At 43.0% G+C, this 22,596-nt stretch overlaps 3 protein-coding genes and 1 non-coding gene across 4 annotated transcripts; 3 read left to right on the forward strand and 1 right to left on the reverse strand.

Moving 5' to 3' along the window:
• Nucleotides 1–3,766: 3,766 nt before the first annotated feature.
• Nucleotides 3,767–4,675, forward strand: LOC121977740 (non-specific lipid transfer protein GPI-anchored 20-like). Its single transcript, XM_042530176.1, has 3 exons — nt 3,767–4,130; nt 4,214–4,360; nt 4,431–4,675. The coding sequence occupies exons 1-3, from the start codon at nt 3,791–3,793 to the stop codon at nt 4,544–4,546; spliced, it is 603 nt and encodes a 200-aa protein (XP_042386110.1). The 5' UTR covers nt 3,767–3,790; the 3' UTR covers nt 4,547–4,675.
• A 217-nt stretch (nt 4,676–4,892) lies between these two features.
• LOC121977741 lies at nt 4,893–5,846 on the forward strand. The gene has a single exon (XM_042530177.1). It carries the CDS (start codon nt 5,312–5,314, stop codon nt 5,771–5,773), a length of 462 nt encoding a protein of 153 aa, XP_042386111.1. The 5' UTR covers nt 4,893–5,311; the 3' UTR covers nt 5,774–5,846.
• A 688-nt stretch (nt 5,847–6,534) lies between these two features.
• LOC121975580 (40S ribosomal protein S18) lies at nt 6,535–8,532 on the forward strand. The gene is made up of 4 exons (XM_042527309.1): nt 6,535–6,675; nt 6,766–6,926; nt 7,708–7,896; nt 8,220–8,532. Exons 1-4 carry the CDS (start codon nt 6,673–6,675, stop codon nt 8,323–8,325), a joined length of 459 nt encoding a protein of 152 aa, XP_042383243.1. The 5' UTR covers nt 6,535–6,672; the 3' UTR covers nt 8,326–8,532.
• Nucleotides 8,533–9,858: 1,326 nt separating this feature from the next.
• TRNAG-GCC lies at nt 9,859–9,929 on the reverse strand. The gene has a single exon. It is a non-coding gene; the product is annotated as a tRNA-Gly (tRNA).
• Between the last annotated feature and the right edge of the window lie 12,667 nt (nt 9,930–22,596).

Consider the following 22,596-nt stretch of genomic DNA (forward strand, 5'->3'; position numbering starts at 1 on the left):
GTTCAACTCTACGGTTTAACGTCTGGGCTAGACGGTCTTCAAGCCGGGGTTTTTATAGTCGCCGGTTCGACTCTCGATATTTAACGTCGGAGCTCGACGGTCTTCAAGCCGGGGTTTTTATAGTCGCCGGTTCGACTCTCGATATTTAACGTCGGAGCTCGACGGTCTTCAAGCCGGGGTTTTTATAGTCGCCGGTTCGACTCTCGATATTTAACGTCGGAGCTCGACGGCCCTGAGGGCTAATTCAAACCCAGCCGATCGGCTCGGGGGCCTTCGTCTTCGAGCCTGTAGCTCGGATATAAACCTCCCGGCCGATCGCCACGGGGGCCTTCGTCTTCGAGCCTGTGGCTCGGATATAAACCTCCCGGCCGATCGGCACGGGGGCCTTCGTCTTCGAGCCTGTGGCTCGGATATAAACCTCCCGGCCGATCGGCACGGGGGCCTTCGTCTTCGAGCCTGTGGCTCGGATATAAACCTCCCGCCCGATCGGCACGGGGGCCTTCGTCTTCGAGCCTGTGGCTCGGATATAAACCTCCCGGCCGATCGGCACGGGGGCCTTCGTCTTCGAGCCTGTGGCTCGGATATAAACCTCCCGGCCGATCGGCACGGGGGCCTTCGTCTTCGAGCCTGTGGCTCGGATATAAACCTCCCGGCCGATCGGCTCGGGGGCCTTCGTCTTCGAGCCCCTGGCTCGGAGTCTTCGACATCGAGCACGTGGCTCGGATATAAACCTCTAGGCACGGGGCCTTCGTCTTCGAGCCTGTGGCTCGGATATAACCCTCCCGGCCGAACGGCACGGGGCCTTCGTCTTCGAGCCTGTGGCTCGGATATAAACCTCCCGGCCGAACGGCACGGGGCCTTCGTCTTCGAGCCTGTGGCTCGGATATAAACCTCCCGGCCGAACGGCTCGGGGGCCTTCGTCTTCGAGCCTGTGGCTCGGATATAAACCTCCCGGCCGATCGGCACGGGGGCCTTCGTCTTCGAGCCCGTGGCTCGGATATAAACCTCCCGGCCGATCGGCACGGGGGCCTTCGTCTTCGAGCCTGTGGCTCGGATATAAACCTCCCGGCCGATCGGCACGGGGGCCTTCGTCTTCAAGCCTGTGGCTCGGATATAAACCTCCCGGCCGATCGGCACGGGGGCCTTCGTCTTCGAGCCTGTGGCTCGGATATAAACCTCCCGGCCGATCGGACTTCGTCTTCGAGCCTGTGGCTCGGATATAAACCTCCCGGCCGATCGGCACGGGGGCCTTCGTCTTCGAGCCTGTGGCTCGAATATAAACCTCCCGGCCGATCGACACGTGGGCCTTCGTCTTCGAGCCTGTGGCTCGAATATAAACCTCCCGGCCGATCGGCACGGGGGCCTTCGTCTTCGAGCCTGTAGCTCGGATATAAACCTCCCGGCCGATCGGCACGGGGGCCTTCGTCTTCGAGCCTGTAGCTCGGATATAAACCTCCCGGCCGATCGGCACGGGGGCCTTCGTCTTCGAGCCTGTGGCTCGGATATAAACCTCCCGGCCGATCGGCACGGGGGCCTTCGTCTTCGAGCTTGTGGCTCGGATATAAACCTCCCGGCCGATCGGCACGGGGGCCTTCGTCTTCGAGCCTATGGCTCGGATATAAACCTCCCGGCCGATCGGCACGGGGGCCTTCGTCTTCGAGCCTGTGGCTCGGATATAAACCTCCCGGCCGATCGGCACGGGGGCCTTCGTCTTCGAGCCTGTGGCTCGGATATAAACCTCCCGGCCGATCGGCACGGGGGCCTTCGTCTTCGAGCCTGTGGCTCGGATATAAACCTCCCGGCCGATCGGCACGGGGGCCTTGACTCGAAGAACTAATACAGATCATATAACTAACCGAGAACAGATAACGAAAAAACTGACCTAGGTCATGAGGATAGCAGAACTCTCCGGCGTCGTCCATCTTCACGTTCCAGATCAGGCGCGTTCCCACAGACGGCGCCATTTTATTCCTGTCTGGAAGCTGAGAAGACGAACCTGTCGGTATGACGTGTCTGGAAGGTTGACCACATCCTCTTGACCCGGTGGTGAGCTGTCCTCTACGTTGACCGGATCGTCAGAGGTCCTCCTCCGGTCAACTATACCTGCATCCAGCGACCGGGTTCCCCCGGTCTCTGGTACCTCAGTGCTCGAGGCGAATCCCACAAATGTATGAGTACCCAGATAATAATAGAATAGTAATAAAATAAACAGATACCGAGTACGTACCCTGGCTCAGGGGGCGCCCTCGGATGGATGGATGATCTAGTCGTGGTGCTGATCGAGTCATCGTGCGGCAGCATGTGCTCTGATGCGGCAGGGGTCCAAGGAGACGGCTCGCAGGCCGACAATGGTAACAACACCTCGGCGGGAATATCACAATGGCTCATAGGCCGGCGTACAGCGCGCAAGCCAGATAGTGCAGATGACTCACAAACATGGTAATGGTGTGACGAATGAAATACCACGGCCCGATGGCCGGACATAGTCTCGACGCAATGGCCGGAAGAAGCAAACCTGAGTCCGCCGGATGGCGGCTGTCCCGTGGGGCGACGGAGGAGGCTATCCGGAGGCGTCTGCAGCGGCACTCGCAGCCACTATAGGCTGCGGTGGGTGTCGGAAGGAGCGAGGGCAGCGGCTATCGCTGGAGGCGACACCCCTTGCAGGCGTCGGCGGCAGCGATGGGAAGCTCCGGTGGCCGCTGGTAGAAGTGTCAATGCCCCCTGGAGCGCCGGCAGTGGTATCCATAGCCGCCGGAGGCGGCGTGAGGTAGTAGTGATGGCTGCCGGGGGGCGGCGGCGCGTGCTGGTGGCAACGGCCCGTGAGCGCCGCGCATTATGACGTGCTGATCGTCGGCGGCGGTCATGCGGGTGCGCAGGCGGCGGTGGCGCTCCGGCAGGAGAAGTTTGACGGCTCCATCGCGATCCTGGGGGCCGAGCCGCATCCGCCCTAGGAGGGTGGTGGTCGGAATCGCCAGGAGGAGAGGAAGGCAGTGGTGGCCGGCGCCGGCGAGAAGGGGAGAAAATGCTTCTGTCCTTGCTCCGTTTGGCGGCGGCGGCTCTCTCCCACGAACCCAGCCCCCCTTCCCCAATGAACCGTGATCACCCTTTAAAGCCAAAACCTAATTTGATTCCAAATGTCTAAATTGCCCTCCACTTTCCTCCTAATTCCTTCTCTGCCCCTTTCATATCCGGATCAAGTGTAATTAAAGGATAATACTAACCAAAGCTACTAGAAGTATTACCTTAAAATCCAATGAAAGTCCGTGAGGCATGGTACCGCGTAGTAGGATATTTAAGTTGTCATTTAGGTATTCACGGTTCGACAATCAAAAGATGCTGAATTTCATCACTTAAGGATAGTCAATGAGACTAATTAGGATTATCATTTTTTTTTTTAAATCCAATGAAAGAGTATTTGAATTAGTTTACTTTAAATAGACATCCATTCGACGTTAATTGGAAAAGTAAGATGCACGAGCTTTTTTATTTTGCCTAAAGAGATTTTTATTAAACGTTTAATAAAATCTATGGCATAATTCTTTATAATTAAGCTCCTTACATTCGAGCAAAGTAAATCCTTGTTCGTTCACCTACCGAAATCCTTGCCTTTCATTTTCACAATTCCCAATCCTACATTCCAATTTCAAATCTAATTCCGAGTAGGAAGAATTGGTCATCCGCCCTTAACAAACTCTAAACACTTTCCTTCTTTTGCAAATTCCAAATGCTCCTTATAAATACACACTTCAATTCCCTCGCAATTCGATTGCAGTAAGCATCATCTCGCTCAATGGTGCGGAGTCATCCACTGGCCGTCTTGGCGTTGGTGGTCGTCGGAATGCTCCAGTTGACTGCGCCGCCTCCGTCGGCCAGCGCCCAAACGCTCGGCTGCTCGCCGTCCGTGCTATCGACCATCTCGCCCTGCATCAGCTACCTCGTCGGGAATTCCACGTCCCCGACGTCGACGTGCTGCTCGCAGCTGGCGGTGATGATGCAGGGGCAGGCGCAGTGCCTCTGCCTCATTCTCGGCGGCGGCATTGCGCAGCTCGGCTTCCTCCTCAACCAGACGCAGGCCTACACTCTCCCCGGCGCCTGCCGGATCAGCTTCTCCACCGCCCGCCCCTGCCTCGGTCCGCATCGATCAGTACCTCTCCCAGCTCACTAGCTCTCTCAGTTGGTTAGGCTAATTAATCACGTGGCTGCGGTGCTGCAGGATTCACTGCCCCGGTGCCGGCGGGAGCTCCGGGAGAGGCGCCTGCGTTAGCACCTTCCGCAACGGCTCCAACTCCGACTAGCGGCGGCGGCGTCCCGGCAGTGGATTTTACTCCGTCGGTACGAAATGCCGGAGCGCCTTCCCAAGGTAAACCGATCGGATTAACTTGTCGATCAAATTGTGATAAGAAGTAACTGTGTTCGATGCTTTGCTTCAGGGAGTGGTTCGAAGACGCCGCCGCCGCAGGCATCGACGGCGAGTAGCTTTTACAGAGTCGCGCCTGCTCTGTTCTTCGTCATCATCGCCGCCGTTGCGTTGCATGCTTTGATTTGATGCTTTGCTGCCTCTGCAGCTAGCTCTGCTTTTGTCGTATCGAACCATTCATGGTTATTAGAGAGTGAATAATATTTATTTGATAGTTAAAAAAAATCAAGAATCTCTTGTTCCAAAATAAACAACACACAAATTTCATCTTATATTCTTATTCTAATCTTTTGGGAGGGAGCGGAGAGAAAAAATAAAGGCGGGAATCTTAAGGAACAATAAAGTCAACGGTCCGGTCGTTTAGAAATTGAAACGGTCGAATCCGCGACCGCCGCCGCCACACCGCGACAAAATTCTGCACCACCAATTTGGCTCGTCGACTGTCCACGTGGCCTTGAAACACTGGACTGAAAGACGGTTGGCATGACATTTCATTCTCGTCAGGGATGATTCAGTAAAACGCTTGTTTCTTTAGGAACTTGCAATTCCACGTGGCGCCAGAAGCTTCTCCGGGTCTCGACGTAGGGACGATCGTCACCGTCCAAGTGTACGGAAACCGTCGCGATGGTTGCAGAGGATCCGAACGTATCCCAATCGGTGCCCCGTAGCAAGTCGGGCCTTTTTGTTCTCTGGATCGCCCTGCGCTTCGTAATTAGGGTTCCTCTCCTTCCCCAAATCCGTGTTTGGTTCTTCGCCCGCCTCCTTTCCATCGATCAAAAAGGAATATTTTCGCAACGTCGTTCTGCTTCACATTCGCGTTAAATTTCTCTTTGCCGTCGATCGTTCGCGGAAAATCCGAGTTTTTCAGGGTGGGATTAGTGTTCTTCAGGAGGTATGAGGGTCCATCCGGCTCCGGGGAAGCGGAACATCACGTTCCGCTGCGACGTGAACCCAGCGGCCTCCGCCGCCGCCGTGCTCGGACGGCAGAAGAAGCTCCGCCGCCTGCCGCACGTCTTCGGCAAGGTCCTGGAGCTCCCCTTTTCCGCGGAGGCGAACGTGGCGGTGGAGGAGGACGCGGCCGGTTTCCGGTTCGTCGCGGCCACTGATGGCCTCTGGGGCGAGGTGCGAGCCCACGCCATCGAGATACACCCCGGGGTGACGAAGGTGGTGATGCGGGACGGAGGAGTCGGTGACGGCGGCAGGTGCGACCTCGGCCAGGGGCTCGAACTGGACCGGTGGAGATTCCGTCTGCCGCCGACCACTCGGCCGGCGCTGGCCACCGCTGCTTACGCCGACGGGGAACTTGTGGTGATCGTGCCGAAGAGGGCCGAGTTCGAAGGAGATGATGCAGTATAAAGGGATTTCATCAGCTCTGTAATTGTGGATGCGCAAAACCTTAATCAAATAATTCTTTCCTCTTAAGATTTCAGTTCGTTTCTCTTGAAGGGAAATTTTATTATTAGAAAAACTTAAAACATACAGTTTGGAATCGAAAACCATGGTCCTCACAAATTATTTTATCTCAAAAGTATTGCACGAGTGTACAGATTTTCTGGATTTTTTTTTTGTTTTGTCCGAGAGACGTACTATTTGTATTTAGGATCGGATCATGATTGTGATTTGGTTATAAATAGTTGTTATTTTTTTATAGGTTTATCGTCCTCATCAGGTTATAGTTTTTGTTCGGAGCGGATGGTCGAAGACTTCCGATAGAAAATAAGTGGTCAGGTTATTGGACATCGAGCGAGGTTGTCCGCCGCTCATTCCGAACAAAAAATATAAATTGGTTGGGACGGTGAACCTAGGAAGGGATCGTAATCATTTATGGTTGGATTGCGATCATGATCCGATTGTAAATACAAGTTGTACATCCCCTAACCCATAAAAAATGGTCCAAAAGATCCTGTCGATAACAAAAACAACAATCGTTATGATAATTCTTTAATATTAGTAGTGAAGGGCATTATTATGATGCTCAAATACAAATATCAATCTATAAAAAGGGTAAATTTAAAAATTCAAAGAATGAACCAGGTCTAAACAATAATTGGGCCGGCCCGAAGAAAAAGCCCAATACACCCATCAATTTCCAACCGTCCGATCTTCATTTAGGGTTTAGGTTTGCGCTCCGTATAAATAACCGCCTCCTTATTCGTCCGTTCCGACCTTCACTTCGGCTGCGATTCTTCCTCCCGACGCACTTGTGCGAGAGCGGCAGAAGGGCGAGGAGAAAGAACCTAGTCGCCGACGTCGCCATGGTTGGTTCTCATCTCCGTTTTTTAACATTTGTGATTTCGATCTCGATATCTACATGTCTGTTTGTTGATGTGTTCTCCTCTGTTGTGTAGTCGCTGGTCGCGAACGAGGATTTCCAGCACATTCTTCGTGTGCTCAACACCAACGTCGATGGGAAGCAGAAGATCATGTTCGCACTCACCTCCATCAAGGGTATCGGCCGCCGGTTTGCTAACATTGTTTGCAAAAAGGCCGACGTCGACATGAACAAAAGGTCTTATTTTGGTTTTTTTTTCGTGTGTTTTTTCCTTGACTGTGATGATCGGTGATGGATTCTGGTTGTTTGATATATTTTCTGAATTTTAATACAGCTGCATCGATGCTGTGTAAACGATTGCGGTCATGAATTTCTTCGTTTGATTGGTTTGTTCATCTTGAATAGATAAGTTTTGATCTCATTCCCCATGATATGTATGGTCGATTTCCAACATATACTGAGTGAAAGAAATTAAGTAAGGGGAAAATGTTTGACCCGATTTAATTGACCCCAGAGGAGCTCAGCTTTCAAGATATCTTTTCCATTCACTTAGAAAATGGACTGAAACGTGGGCAAACGCTACTATAGTTTTTTTTTTGGCCTGAAATTTTGCCCACTGAATCCAGTGGACATGATGGACAGTGAGGGAATAGAGAAGGTGAGTGTGCAAAAACACACAAATAACCTTTGTATCCACTAGGCCGCAGGTGAACATGATGAGGCAACAGTTTGCCAAAGTTGTTGCAATCGGAGTGGGCTGCATTTGAATGAGGACTTTGGTTGCATGAAGTCTGCAGGTGAGGGGAGCAAAGAAGAGAATATTACCCATCATTTTTGGGGCTTCACCCTGGAAACAAATTAGAGTAAATTTAAAGTTCTAAAACTGTTTTATGAAAAAAAAACTTGTTTAATAAAATATATTTTAATGTAGTAGTTCAATCTGATTCATTGACACTAGCAGATTTAGTGTTTTTTTTAATTCTGTTTGGTCTAATACGCTGTGTGATAATATTTGTAGAGCTGGAGAACTCTCAGCTGCTGAGCTTGAGAACCTTATGACTGTGGTGGCCAATCCACGCCAGTTTAAGATCCCAGATTGGTTTCTGAACAGGAAGAAGGACTACAAGGATGGCCGATACTCCCAGGTTGTTTCCAATGCCCTGGACATGAAACTTAGGGATGATTTGGAGCGGCTGAAGAAGATAAGGTCAGCTTTTACAGAAATTTTATATTTTGCAAAAACTGTTCATTTGATTTGTTCACTATGTTTAGTATGGATATGATAGACACTGAATATGTGGTCTATTTGTTTCAAATCACAATAATTGCTCTATCTTGTGTGTGATATATCTTCTAAATTGTTGCAATTATTATTAATCTATGCCAAACTGAACAAATGAATTCTCAATCATCGGGATTATTGATACTTCATGTTCCGATGGATATCCTTTAAATGAATGCTTCATGTAAATCTCAAGTGCTATATCAGCAACTATGTTGGGGTTGACTGTGTTAGATTTGCCTGTGCAGGAACCATCGAGGTCTTCGTCACTACTGGGGCCTTCGAGTTCGCGGTCAGCACACTAAGACTACCGGCCGAAGGGGTAAAACTGTCGGTGTCTCCAAGAAAAGATGAGCTTCGACTGGTGCTCTCGTCACACTTCTACATTTCAATTTCGCTTTCATGATGTCTGCTGCTTTGCAGCTCAACGTGCTATATTTATGTTTAAGAGTCTACCGGCATGGTTGTGTTTGGTTGAATAGATTGTTAGAACTATTTTAAAACAATCGAGTTAAGTGTAATTTGTTCCTCTTATTAATTATGATTGTTTTTATTTTGATATCCTGCGTATCATCGTGAAAAATATTGCAGTTTTTTCAGTTTGTTTCTCTCTTAATTGTTTTTATTTTAATTGTATATTTTATAATTGTTTAATAGTTTCAGACGTTCTTTCTTTTGTTTTTTGTTTTTTTGGTATGATGTTCATCATGTTCAAGGTTTGCAAGCAATCATCCTAGCTTCTGGCTCGACTAATTACCTGAATAAATAAGGTTATTTTTTTTGTGTTGACTCTAGGATCTTGGTGAGGGCATTAGGATTGTCTTTTTGTTATCATGCTTTTTCTCTTATCATATTATTTTTTAATTTTTTTTATCACATATTTTTTCTTATGATATTTTTTCTCTCTTTAATCATTCTCATCATTTTTTCTCTTTTCATTTTCTCTGAATACACTCTCTCTTCATTCTTTTTATCATAATTTTTTTTTATTCTCTTTTATCATGCTTTCTCTTATCATCGTCCTTTCAGAACGGTCTAGTGGTTAGTATATGAGATATTATCATGAGATTTGGGATTCAAATCTGGGTAAAGTCGAAGTAAATGTTTTCCTTATGTGATAGTCACTATTCCAAAGGCTAGTAGCCGTCCGTGATTTACCTCCTCTGTATTGGCTCTAGGACGGGGGCGCTGGAGTGAGCGTATTGACATTTTGCCACCATGCTCTCTTCCATCATGTCCTTTCAGGACGGTCTAATGACTAGAGTATGAGGTGCTGTCACCATGAAGTCTGAGGTTCGAATCTCGATATAGTTGAGGTAAATGTCTTCTTCATGCGTCCGTCACTATTCCAACGACTAGGAGCCATCCGTGATTTGCCTCTTTTGTATTCACTCTGGGATGGATTAGCATAGGCACTGGAAGCATAATCGTTTTTTGCCATCATATTCTCTCTCATCGCACTTTCTTTCTCTTCATTCTTTTCCATTATAGTTTTTTCTTTTATCACATATTTTTCATCATATTTTTCTCTCACATCTAATTTTTTTTTATATTTTTCTTTAAAGGTAAAATAAAAAATTTTAATTTATTTTGATAAAAAATATTCCACTAACAAAATAATAATTTTAAGAATAATATATATATATATATATATATATATATATATATATATTTCCATTCCCTAATATTATAAAATCCTGATTAAGAACCAAACGTACTTAAAACTCTAAACACTAGCAAAAAAGCTCAAGCTGACAAAATTAGCCCTTCTAAAGGATTTAGTTATAAGCATGAATTAATTGATAGAATTAGTGATGACATGACATGGTCTATGCCAATCCAAACGCAAGAAAATGAGATAGAGGAACCCAATTCGACCAAAAACTGTGCACCAGCCGGGAATCGAACCCGGGTCTGTACCGTGGCAGGGTACTATTCTACCACTAGACCACTGGTGCTTGCTGATAATTTTTGTAATATGGATAAAATATTCATATATAATAGTTTCCAAAAATTAAATTAAATTAACAAGTTCAAAGGAATATATTAATAAAGATCGTAATTCTGAATGCATGGTTCTCACTGCTACAAAAATAGAAAAATATTTTCTTTTGCTCTAAATTTAAATCAATTTATAATAATTTGCAATGTGAAAGACATGAGAAACTCAGTTATCGGGTTTGCTATCTAAAAATATATGTTCGTCGTGTTTAATTGAGTATAAGAAATAGCATTTAGTAGTTTTAAACAATTTTAGATAATATCTATCTATTATACTAGAGATATTGAAGAGATATTCTCTATGGAGCACATAAGATGTATGCCATTTGTGTTGCACTTTGTAGAATAGAAACAAAAAATATAAAATATATATATATTTAATAATAATAATAATAATAATAATAATAGAAGAAAAGAGATTTGAAAAAAAGAATTATCTTGTGTTTTATTTCTACCAAACACCCCTATATTTACAAAATAGATGAAGTGATGTAAATATAAAAGAATATAATAATTCATCAATCAATAATTATATCAAATCAAATTAATTATCTATTATAACACTCCCCCTTATATCCCCTTTATATGATTAAATCAAATCAATTATCTATTATAACACTCCCCCTTATATCCCCTTTATATGATTGACAGAGAATCCAACCTTGTCTCATTAAAACCTTGCCATTAAAATTCAGTAGGAAAAAACTTGAACGAAGGAAAAAGAGTATAATAGTAGATACTTCCCTTGATTTCAATCACTTAAGATATTTTAATTGATGCATTCATATCTTGTGTACTAATTTCTTGAATGTCGACATTGACAATGCTTTTGTGAATAAATTATCTATATTATCTTTGGAACCAATTTGCTAGACATCAATATAACCTTTCTTATGAAATTTATGTGTATAGAAGAATTTTGGTAAAATATGCTTTGTTTTATCCCCTTTAATATAACGGTATTATCTTCAAATATAGTTGTCAGACTATCTTTAGTTGTTGTTAGTCCACATGATTCTTGAATATGCGTCATGGATCTCAATCATATACATTCTGGACTTGCTTCATGCATTGTAATAATTTCAGAGTGATTTGACGATATCGTTGTTAAAGTTTGTTTTGTTGACTTCTATGATATAGCAATATGTCTTCTCGTGTAAACACATAACCTATTTAGGATCTAGCTTTATGTGGATCTCACAGATAACTTGCATCTACATATCCTATTAAGGATAAATTTATTCTTATCGAATAAAATAACCTTATGTCTGTTGTACCATGAAGGTAACAAAATATGTGTTTTATACTATTTTAATGTCTTTAGGTTGGAGAAGAACTATATCTTGCTAGAAGGTTAACATAAAATGCAATATCTAGGAGAGTGTAATTGGCGAAGTTTGATAATGCATCAATTGCACTAAGATATGATACTTCTAGACCAAGGATGTTTTCTCCATCTTTGAGTAGATGAAAAGAATCTTTTTTAGTATCAAGTGATCGAACAACCATTAGTGAAGTTAATGGATGTGCTTTATCCATATAGAAGTGTTTTAGTTACTTTTTTATGTATGAGGACTGATGAACAAATACTCCTTCTGGTAAATGTTTAATTTGCAATCCAAGCTACAATTTTGTCTTTCCTAATCTTACATCTTAAATTCACTTTTTAAATAATTGGCAGTCTTGTTGAGCTCATCGGGAGTCCCTATGAGATTTTAGATCATTGACATATACTGTCATAATTGCAAAACCTTCTTCTATCTTTTTTTTTTGTAAAAATACATGAACAAATAAGATTATTTGTATAGTTTTCTTGTAATAAGTATTCACTTAGATAATTGTACCACATGCACCCTGATTGCTTTAATCCATATAACAATTTTTGTAACTTTATTGAAAACATGATCTTGGGGGTTACATCATTTGCTTCTGGTGGTTTGAATCCTTTAGGGATTTTTATGGTTATATCACTATCGAGTGAACCATATAGATATACAGTGACCACATCTATAAGTTGCATGTCCAATTTTTCTAATACAGTCAAACTAATCAAAATTCAGAAAATAGTGGTATCAATCATAGGTGAATATGCTTCATCATTATTGATTCCAAGTCTTTGTGAGAAACCTTGAGCTATAAATTTGGCTTTGTATCTCATAATTTCATCTTTTTCATTCATTTTTCGTGCAAACACCCATTTATATCCTACTAGAATTGCATCTTTAGATGTTTTGAACTACAGACTCAAAGACTTTATGTTTCTCTAGAGATTCTAGTTCAATCTATATAGTCATTTTCCATTTTGGCTAGTCATTTATTTCTTTACAATCTTTGATAGATTGTGGTTCGAGATCTTCATCACCTTGTATGATGTCAAGAGCCACATTAAGAGCGAAAATATCATCAATGGTTGTATTGTTTCAATCCCATATTTTACGAAACATCAAATAATTTATTGAAATCTTATTATTTTCTTGTAACTGTGAATTTTCATGAACAACATTATCCACATCTAGTTTAATGATTTCTCTTACTGTATCATATGGAATTGCTTCTTTTGGAGTTTTAATTCTTCCTTTTCTTGTACTTTTATTTTTTGAGGTATAGTGACTTTTGATCTAATTAACTGACCATGCTTTTGGCATATTATAGATACATTTATAGGTAGAGTAATTGATGGTCCTATAGGGACATCAGTTTTTTCTTGAGCATTCTCTACTTGTTTGTATAACTTTGTCACGTTTTTTTGTATTAATAAAAGCATTAGACAATTGATTTGCAATTCTTTGTAAGTGAATGATTCTTTTTATTTCTTGCTCACATTGATTGTTGCGGAGATCAAAATAAGATAATGTCTTTTCATTCAAATAAATTTTTCGTTGTTCTTCAGGATACAACTTTCCTCCTCCAAACATTGGAAAATTCATTTCATCAAAATGATAATATGCAAATCTTGCAGTAAACAAGTCACCTGTCAAAGACTCCAAAAATCTAATAATAGATGGTGAATCATATCCCATGTAAATTCAAAATCTACGTTATCGACCCATTTTGGTTCTTTGTGTAGGTGGGATAGGCACCTGTACTACATAACTAAATCCTCGAAGGTGAGAAACATTAGGTTTTTGACCATAGGCAAGTTGTAACTTATTTTCACGAGTGGTGGTCTAGCAATTAATTGCAATTGTTTAATACATGATTCTGCTAATTCATTTTGTGTATGAACATGGGCAACTGAATGCTCAACTAAAATTTTAATTGACATATGTTGTGCCCAAAGGATGTCTATATATCTCCACAATGACATGATATTATCCACTTTAGGCCTAGACCCTCATGACTTTGCTCTTGGGCCTTCCCCAAAAGGTCTCATACCAATGGAGATATCATGTATCCTTTTTAACCCCATGATCTTTACCAAATCTTTGCAATGAGGGACTTTGATTGAACCCGACCAATCCTCCCCTCAAATGAAGGACCACAATTACTCTCATGGTGCGGACCTCCCCGTGAGCATTCGGTCACCTTGACATTCTTCGGGCCTCCACGCAAGCATCCAATCATCCTGACCTGCTCCAGGCCTCCCCGTGAGTTCCGATCAATCTTGACCTGCTTCGGGCCTATCCATGAACATTCGGTCACCTTGACCTGCTTCGGGTCTTCCTGCGAGCATCTGGTTACCCTGACCTACTCGCCTCCCCACAAGTATCCGATCATCTGACCCGCTCCAGCCTCCCCGGAAGCATTTAGTCACCTTGACCTACTCCGGGCCTACCCTCAACTTCGTTCAAGGCCGCCCCACATGACATATGTTCCGGACCATGACTCCGATACCATTTGTTGTGCCCAAAGGATGTCCACATATCTCCACAATGATATGATATTATTCACTTTGGGCCTAGACCCTCATGACTTTGCTCTTGGGTTCTCCCCAAAAGGCCTCATACCAATGGAGATATCATGCATCCTTTTTAACCCTATGATCTTTACCAAATCTTTCCAATGTGAGACTTTAATTGGACCCCAACAACATATAATAGTCATCAAATGTCTATGACTTAAATTTAACAACATTATCAAGACGAATTGACTTGATTGAGCGATCAAGGAATTGGGCTCATAGTTTAATAATTTGCCCAAGTAGTTTAGCGAAGACTATATGTCAAGATGAAAGCAAACTAACATCGTCTTCAAGAAGGTTGGAGTTTCAACATCAACCTTTGTGGGGGGAGGTCTTATAAGTAGTTTTCCTTGTGAACAAGCCACACATGAAAAATTGTTATGTAAAAGAATTTTCTGGTTCTTTAAAGGATGTCCACATTAATTATTTATTATTTTTTTGCATCATTGTTGTCCCATGATGACCTAGTCGGCCTTGCCATAATATGAAACCATGCTTGTCAACAAACTTTTAGTTTGTTATTATGTTTGATACAATTGCTTTCATAGTTGTATAATACATTCCAGAAGGGAGCACACAATCTTTCTTTTATCTACTTCTGGTCAGATATAATATAAAGGTATTCAATAATATTTTCATTTATGTTTCAATATAATATCTATTTGGCGAATGTCTTTAAAGCTAAGCAAATTTCTACTAGATTTGCTAACATAGAGTACATTTTCAATATATAGGATTGTATCATTTTGTAAAATGATATTTACTTTTCCATGACCTTCAATAATTTTTTATGCACTCGATATTGTTATAACATTATTTTCAGCTAATATTAATTCTAAAAAATATCTTTTGATGCTGTCCGAAAGCTGAATCAACGGACACTGAGCACGTGGCGCTCTCCAAGCGGCTGACGTAGATCTCTTGATTGTCCGCACGGACCTCCGGCGAACCTGCACAGAAGTCAGCCAGGGAAGGGGTTCCCGGCGACGACCCTCCGACGCTCAAGTCAGGTAAGCGAACAATGAAGAAGTGGCTCCAAGTATCAAAGAATGCGTACCTCCGGTGAAGTGCGAGGCTCCTTATATAGAGCTGGGAAGGAGCCCATGCACACATATCGAGGCGAATACGTGTCCCCAGCCCATACCTTAGTAAGGGCTTGTCAGCAAGCATACCTGACACCATACTGCTACAGTCCAAGCACGTCTTCGATGGGACAGCGGAACCCCTTGTCGAAGATTTGGAGTATGGCCGGATTATAGAACATGCCTACTGTGAGAAGATGTCCCTTGTCCTTTTCTCCTTATTCCCTGCCGGGCATCCGGTCGACCAGCACGCGCCTTACGTCCGGCCGGTCATATATAGTGGTCTACTTGGGAGATTCTCGGTAAGGTGCTCTGTGGAGACTGTTAGCAGTATGCTACCTTATCTTCGGCCGAACGTGCTATCCGCTCGGCCCTACGATCTTGTTCAATGAGCGCCGGAACCCCAACTCCTGTCGGGGCGCCTTTTGCCATCAGTTAGACATCGGTCAGCCGGCCGGGCTTCGGCCCGCCCTTATCCGATCGGCCTATCGATCCAACCCTTTCTCGGGCGTCCGGTCGGTCCATCCTTCTCCTATCGACCACCTGGCCCTTTGACTTCCACGTGACGTTGACTCCCCAGAACGGGGGTCCCCTGCTCTTACCGCCGGATCATCTTTTATTTTGAAGGATGGTGTGAGTTGTACCACTATCTACTAGACATTCGTCTTGATATTCCATCATTAATCTTAAAAAAAATGTATAAATAAAGAGTTATAATTCCAATATAATTTCTTGCAAGATTTATAAATAAAGCATTTTATTAAGTGAAGATCCAAAGTAGTAATTCTCATTAACAACTTAAAATAAAATAAAATTTTGAAATAGAAAATACATTGAAATTCGACTTAAAAACAATCATTCCATACTTTCTAGAGACTTCACCTACTACTTAGATCAAAAGTAACTTGGAAAGGTAAAACACTGAAACAGAAATACAACTATTCCATATTATCTAGCATGCCACCACCAATAAAATTATCAATATTATCATTTAGCTGGGCAAAGAAATCAGAGACATCCAAATGAGTTATGTCAATTGGATCATAATCATTAGCAAAATTTGTCTTTATTTTTTCTTATTCTTTGATCGAATTTTGGAATAGATCCATAAGATGTCTTGTTGTATAATAGGTACGAGACCAATGCCCCTTCATCATGTATTTAAAACAGTTATCTTCATATTCTTTTGAGCTTTTCCCTTTTACTTTTTCATTGTTAGATTTCCACAGCTGGTTGCTTATTTTAAGGCTTTTATCATTTTGTTGCTAATAATTTTTCCTTTGGCCACACCCACAACTTATCACAATTTTATGATTTTGAGTTAGCATTTACTTCAGGGAATGATGTGTCGGGGCAATTTCCCTAGGTCAAATTTGACTAAGCTTGAGTTGAGTCAAGTTTGAGTCGGGATTTGAGTTATGATATTTGACAATATAAAGAGATTGCTGGAGCAATCGTCCGGTTATAGAGATGGTCAAAGGGTTGACCAGGTTGATGAAAATACAAGTCAAGTAGGTCAAGGTTGACAAGAGACCTGACTGGGAAAGTCCTAACTAGAAGTTAGGCGTATGGAAGTCCTAACTGGAGTTTAGGCAGTGGTGGAAGTCCTAACTGGAGGTTAGGCAAATTGAAAAGTCCAAGTATGATCTTAGCAAAGGAGAAAGTCCTGGTGAGGGGCCAGGCAATTGGAAAGTCCAAGTGAGATCTTGGCAAAGGGTGTAAGTCCAAGAATGTGGTCTTGGCAAGATAAGTCCTGGTATGACTTGGCAAGAAAGAACCGACAACTATGATGAGACCGAAGGAAGCTCCTAAAGGCAAGGCGTGAAGGAAGGGGGGATATCCGAGGGACGCAAGACTGATGGAGGAGGCTAGAAGGCTAGTTCGAGGTTGGTCGGGTGTGGCCAAATTCTAGGCATGGAGACCCAACAGGTCATGGTTGACCGGAAGTTGGGTTTGTGACTTTGGACTTGAGTTTGAGTCAAGTTCAAAGTGTTCAATCGATCGGGCGATCGATTGAACAGGGTCCAAATCTATCGGTCGATCGATTTGGACTGTGCTGCGATTGTGAGAAGGCCCAATCGATTGACCGATAGATTGGGATGTGAAATCGCAACCACAGAGGCTTTCCCAATCGATCGGGCGATCGATTGGGAGTTGCTAATCGATCGATCAATCGATTGGGCTGCAGAAGTTCTCACGCGGACGCGAGAACACAGAAAGGTGCTGAATCTATCGAGCGATCGATTCAGATAGTCCCAATCGATCAGTCGATCGATTGAGAAGTGATCGTTGCGCAGGATGTAGGTGATGGACGGCTGGGATTGTGCAAAGCTGACGTGGCAATCGATTGGGGTTTATTTCAATCGATTGGGAGCACAAGATATAGCCGTTGCAGAGCGTTTTCTCATAGATCTTTGTGATTTCTTTCCTGCGGGCTTACAACGATCTTCAGTGACTTTCTTCGATCTTCACCGCCAGTTCTTGAAGGCTCTTGGGAGTGTTCTCTCAAGTTTTAAGAGGCAACAACAAGCAACAAGTAAGCAAGAAGAAGTAGTGTTTTCATTTGTATCTTGTACTCTATTATTGTATTTTTGTTTGTGTTGTTGTGTGAGTTTGTACGAGGCTTCTCCGCCTCCGGCTGCGACCGAGAAGGAGTTGTTATTAGTGGAGATAGCGTGTCATGTGTGGATCCTTGGATTAGTCACCTCTTCTTGAGGTGGATACCAAGTAAATCCTAATTGTTAGCATTGTGAGTGTTTGTCTTCGAGTATTCCGCTGCACAACAACAAGACGAAGCAAACCGACGCAAGCGCCATAAAACACTATTCACCCCCTCTAGCGGGCACATCGGTCCCAACAATTGGTATCAGAGCGAGGTCGCTCTTCTACGGACTAACCGCCAAGAGAGCAAGAAGATAGAGGAAGAAGATGGAGTCCGAATGACCGCTCGGTTGGGATATCCGAATTCCACCTCCGTATGACAAAGAAGATTTCAACTATTAGAGGACAAGGTTGGAAACTTGGTTTCAAATGGATTGGAACCAATGTGTTGCATTGGAAGACCCATTTGAAGCTCCTAAGGATTAAAAGGGGAAGCACCTCCGACCTCGACATTGGACCGAGGAACAACGGGAGCAAGCGGAGGCGGATAAGGAGGTAACAAAAATTGTGTTAAATCTATTACCTTCTAATATCATTGTGAGTGTAGGTGAATGCACAAGTGCATGTGATCTTTGGAAGAAGATCATTGCCTATCATGAAGACCCGTCACAATTCCAAGGAGTAGAGGAGTCTAAGGAGAAGGGCTTATTGGTCCACAAAGAGAAGGACCAATCCGATGTTGACACAAGGTCAACATTCGAGGAGAAGAAGGAAGAGGAGGAGAAGGAAGAAGTTGAGAGATCTTCTACATTTTCAAGAGAGGAAGAGGTGGAAGTATCCATATCTTCAAGAGTTGAAGAGGTGGAAGCACCCACACCCTCAAGAGGAGAAGAAGAAGAAGATAATGCAACCTCCACAATGCAAGATAAATCAAATGGAGGATCAAGTGTCACCCCTACAAGGAAAGGTATAGAAATTTCGATTGTAAATAATAAAAATCATATCATTTGCTTTGAGTGTAGGGAACATGGATACTATAAGACCAAGTGTCCAAAATTGACCAAGAAAAAGGGCCAAGTAGCAACCAAGGCTAAGGAGAAGCCTAAAGTGATTGGTCCCACGGAACACAAAAGCAAGGAGCATATTGTGTGCTTCTCATGTAAACAAAGAGGACATTACCGAAGTCATTGTCCTAAAGAGAGGAAGCCAACTAAAGTCAAAGGAGGAAGCACAAGTTTAGGGGGATCTTCCAAGGTAAAAACCAAGGTATTATTTAATGAGTCTATTCCTTTGACACAAGATAAAAAGTATGCTAGAAATAATTCTTATCATTTTAATGTTAATTATCATGAATGTAACGACCCGACCCTCTTGGCCCATTTGGCGACCTCTCATGTTGTCGACCGTCGGCCCTTATGTCGTCGGCCCATTTGACGACCTCTAATGTCGTCGACCGACGACCCTTTGGCCGTGCCGTTACTCACTAGGACTTTCCACCCTTGGCCAGTGAATTTTTGCCTCCCCCAGGATTCGAACTCTAGACCTCCAGGCTTAAGTATTAGAGTTTATGAATCCTGGTAACCAAGTGAGATGAGAGCAATTGTAACGACCCTAACTTCTATCATAATTTTTTTTTTAAATATACCAACCTAAGTAAATTCCAAGGAATACATGCGGCACTAACAAACAATTTGAATGTGAATTTATCCCCAACAAACTGTACACGATAAACACAATCTTCTAGCAGCATCACTTAAAAGTTTCACTTGATTAATATAAATATTTAGCTTCAGATTCTTATTAACAAAATACCCAGATCATGAATTGCCAAAAGGAAAACTAAAGGTGATTTTAGCTGATAAGAAAGCAGAGGCGTCTTAGAGCTCAGCAACATTACTTAAGCATCAGTTTTTTTTATTTATTATTATTTCCTCAAATTACTCATAAATGGTAAAAGAAATAATGTTTCATCCTAACGCGATAAGCAGCAAGGTCCTCGGGTGTGAACTGTAGTGGCCCGAACCAGTCAAGTGTCAGAGCCTTCCACCTCAAGATTGTTATTACATGCACCCACACAACTGAGTGAGACTAAGGCTCAGCATTTCCTAACTAGAGATAACCAATATTACATATACAACATAAATAGGTTAACGACCCTAAGTTCAAAAGAAGGATGAGAGATATCTGTAGGTGTCAACAATTATCTATGCACTAATTCCATTACTTGCCTTGCTAAAGAAAATGTCACATTTAACAATAGACATTTAAAATAAGAGTAGCAGCTATTCATGAAAATATATAATACCTACTCCATATATTAAATGAGATAAGTGTATATGTAACAATAAGTTAGCATGTAATAGGAGAGAAATAAACTTTGCAGAGCGTAGAGTAGGAAAATATATTTAGAAATTTGATAGTTTGAATAAGATATTAAGGGAAAGATTTCGTGAGCTCCTCCCTATTCACCATATCATTGCATAGCATTAATCATCATCCTATATATATATATATCCCTTTAAAGTCAGGCGTAATCGTTAGAAGTAGCTAGCTATCTTTATTTGGTCGAGTGACCAATCTCAACTGTGGAACCATGGTACCTAGCGGCAGGCGTCAACAACCCTCGTCTCTGGGTCGGGGCCTAGTATGGGAAATCCGATATTGGGCTCCCTCTGGGGCCTTTTCCTGTAAACGGGCTCCCTCTGGGGCCTTTTTCTATAAACGGGCACCTTCTGGGGCTTTTTCCCATAAACGGGCTCCCTCCGGGGCCTTTTCCCATAAACAGACTCCCTCCGGAGCGTGTTTGGCGCTCACTTGGCTACCAAGATTCATAAACTCTAGTACTTAAGCCTGGAGGTCTAGAGTTCGAATCCTGGGGGAGGCAAAAATCCACTGGCCAAGGGTGGAAAGTACTAGTGAGTAACGACACGACCAAAGGTCGTCGGTCGACGACATTAGAAGTCTCCAAATGGGCCGACGACATAAGGGGCCGCCAGTGGACCGCCGCAAGGGCCGCCCAAGAGGCCAAAGGGCCGCGTCGTTACAATAAAAAGACGCCTTTTTATTGTAACGACCCGGCCCTCTTGGCCCATTTGGCGGTCCATTTGGCGACCTCTCATGTCGTCGACCGTCAGACCTTATGTCATCAGCCCATTTGGCGACCTCTGATGTCGTCGACCGACGACCCTTGGCCGTGCCATTACTCACTAGGGCTTTCCACCCCTGGTCAGTGGATTTTTGTCTCCCCCAGGATTCGAACTCTAAACCTCCAGGCTTAAGTCCTTGGTGTTAAGCATATATCTAAAGTCCTTGGTGTTATTACCTAAGTTGTTATTTACCTTCCTAATCTTAGGTGTGGTAAATCTAGCACGAGGAGAAATATATTTATCCTTAGTGCCATCATGCTTCCTACTTTCATTGTAACGACCTGGCCCTCTTGGCCCATTTGGCGACCTCTAATATCGTCGACCGATGACCCTTGGCCGTGCCGTTACTCACTAGGACTTTCCACCCCTGGTCAGTGGATTTTTGTCTCCCCCTGGTCATCTCACTTGGTTACCAGGATTCATAAACTCTAATACTTAAGCCTGGAGGTTTAGAGTTCGAATCCTGGGGAGGCAAAAATCCACTGACCAGGGGTGGAAAGTCCTAGTGAGTAACGGCACGGCTAAGGGTCGTCGGTCGACGACATTAGAGGTCGCCAAATGAGCCGACGACATAAGGGCCGACGATCGACAACATAAGAGGTCGCCAAATGGGCCAAGAGGGCCGGGTCGTTATAATGAAAGTAGGAAGCATGATGGCACTAAGGATAAATATATTCCTCGTGCTAGATTTACCACACCTAAGATTAGGAAGGTAAATAACAACTTAGGCAATAACACCAAGGACTTTAGATATATGCTTAAGAATAGAAATGCTCATAGGGATCAAGAAAAATCCAAATCTATGGATTTAATGACAGAGAACCAAGTTTTGAGGTCAAGACTTGATAATTTAGAAAGAACTCTAGCAAGAATGGAAAACATGCTTAGAGGTCAAAATGAGCATAACCTAGGAAAAACTAGACAAGAGCCATCCAACGACTATAGAGGTTTGGGATACAAACCTAAAGTCAAGAAGGATGCGACTTCTTTTCATAGGGTTCCATATATCTATGGGACCAACCCTAGGTATAGAGGTCAAGTCAAGGATACTAGGGAAGGAATCCCTAAAGGTTCTTTTGACAAGACCAATGTGACTAAGACTTCCAAGAAGTCTAACAAAGTCACAAAGAAGGTTACAAGGGAAGTTATCCCTAGGAGTGACCTAGTAGAAGTGACCAAGGCTTCTAAGAAGCCTAGAAAGGTCCTTAGGAAGGTATCTAGGGAAGTTATCCCTAGTAAGTACCTAAAGCATCCAAGGAGCACCGATAGATATTGGGTTCCTAGGAACATATTCTCTATACCCTAGATGGGGTTAGAGAGTGTCAACTCCAATTGGAAAGGTAGTTAACCCAACCTTGGTAAAATTGACACTTGAGAGCATTCTCAAGGTTATTGTTAACCTTTGAAAATGAAAAGGATTATTGGGTTACTCTTTGAAAGAGTGATATATGTGCCAAAAAATTTGAAGAGTTGAACTTAATCTAAATTGACATACTTAAGAAAAGTATGAGAAAAATCGAGTTAGAATTTTGATACTTTCTTAAGGAATTAAGAGAAAACTCATGCTTTAATCAAATGTGATTAAACCTTGAAGAGCAAAAAGGTGCTAAGTTTTGAGGATTTGAAATTAGGTTGACACACTTGGGAAAACAAAAGAAATGTCAAGTTAGGACTTAGATAACTTCTTTAAGAGTTAAGTGCAAACCTAAGTCTTAAATCTAAGAAGATTACTCCTTGGGAGAATAACATATGTCAAACAAAATTTTGAGGATTTAATTCTTAATTTTAATTGGCACAAATAAGAAAGGGTAAAAGGCATGCCGAGTTGGGTTTTGGCATTTCGTTAAGAAATAGGCAATCTAGGTTAATTTTAAGGTCTAGTTAAGAATTAAGG

Source organism: Zingiber officinale, chromosome 4B (genome assembly GCF_018446385.1).
Source record: "Zingiber officinale cultivar Zhangliang chromosome 4B, Zo_v1.1, whole genome shotgun sequence".
Lineage (NCBI taxonomy): Eukaryota > Viridiplantae > Streptophyta > Magnoliopsida > Zingiberales > Zingiberaceae > Zingiber > Zingiber officinale.

Excerpts from the sequence above, each read along its gene's own strand:
- LOC121977740 (XM_042530176.1), top strand. The coding sequence starts at position 3,791 with ATGGTGCGGAGTCATCCACTGGCCGTCTTGGCGTTGGTGGTCGTCGGA. Across the intron at positions 4,131-4,213 it reads CACCGCCCGCCCCTGCCTCG|GATTCACTGCCCCGGTGCCG; the intron begins GTCCGCATCGAT and ends GCGGTGCTGCAG. Across the intron at positions 4,361-4,430 it reads TGCCGGAGCGCCTTCCCAAG|GGAGTGGTTCGAAGACGCCG; the intron begins GTAAACCGATCG and ends GCTTTGCTTCAG.
- LOC121977741 (XM_042530177.1), top strand. The coding sequence starts at position 5,312 with ATGAGGGTCCATCCGGCTCCGGGGAAGCGGAACATCACGTTCCGCTGC.
- LOC121975580 (XM_042527309.1), top strand. Across the intron at positions 6,927-7,707 it reads GACGTCGACATGAACAAAAG|AGCTGGAGAACTCTCAGCTG; the intron begins GTCTTATTTTGG and ends TAATATTTGTAG. Across the intron at positions 7,897-8,219 it reads GAGCGGCTGAAGAAGATAAG|GAACCATCGAGGTCTTCGTC; the intron begins GTCAGCTTTTAC and ends TTGCCTGTGCAG.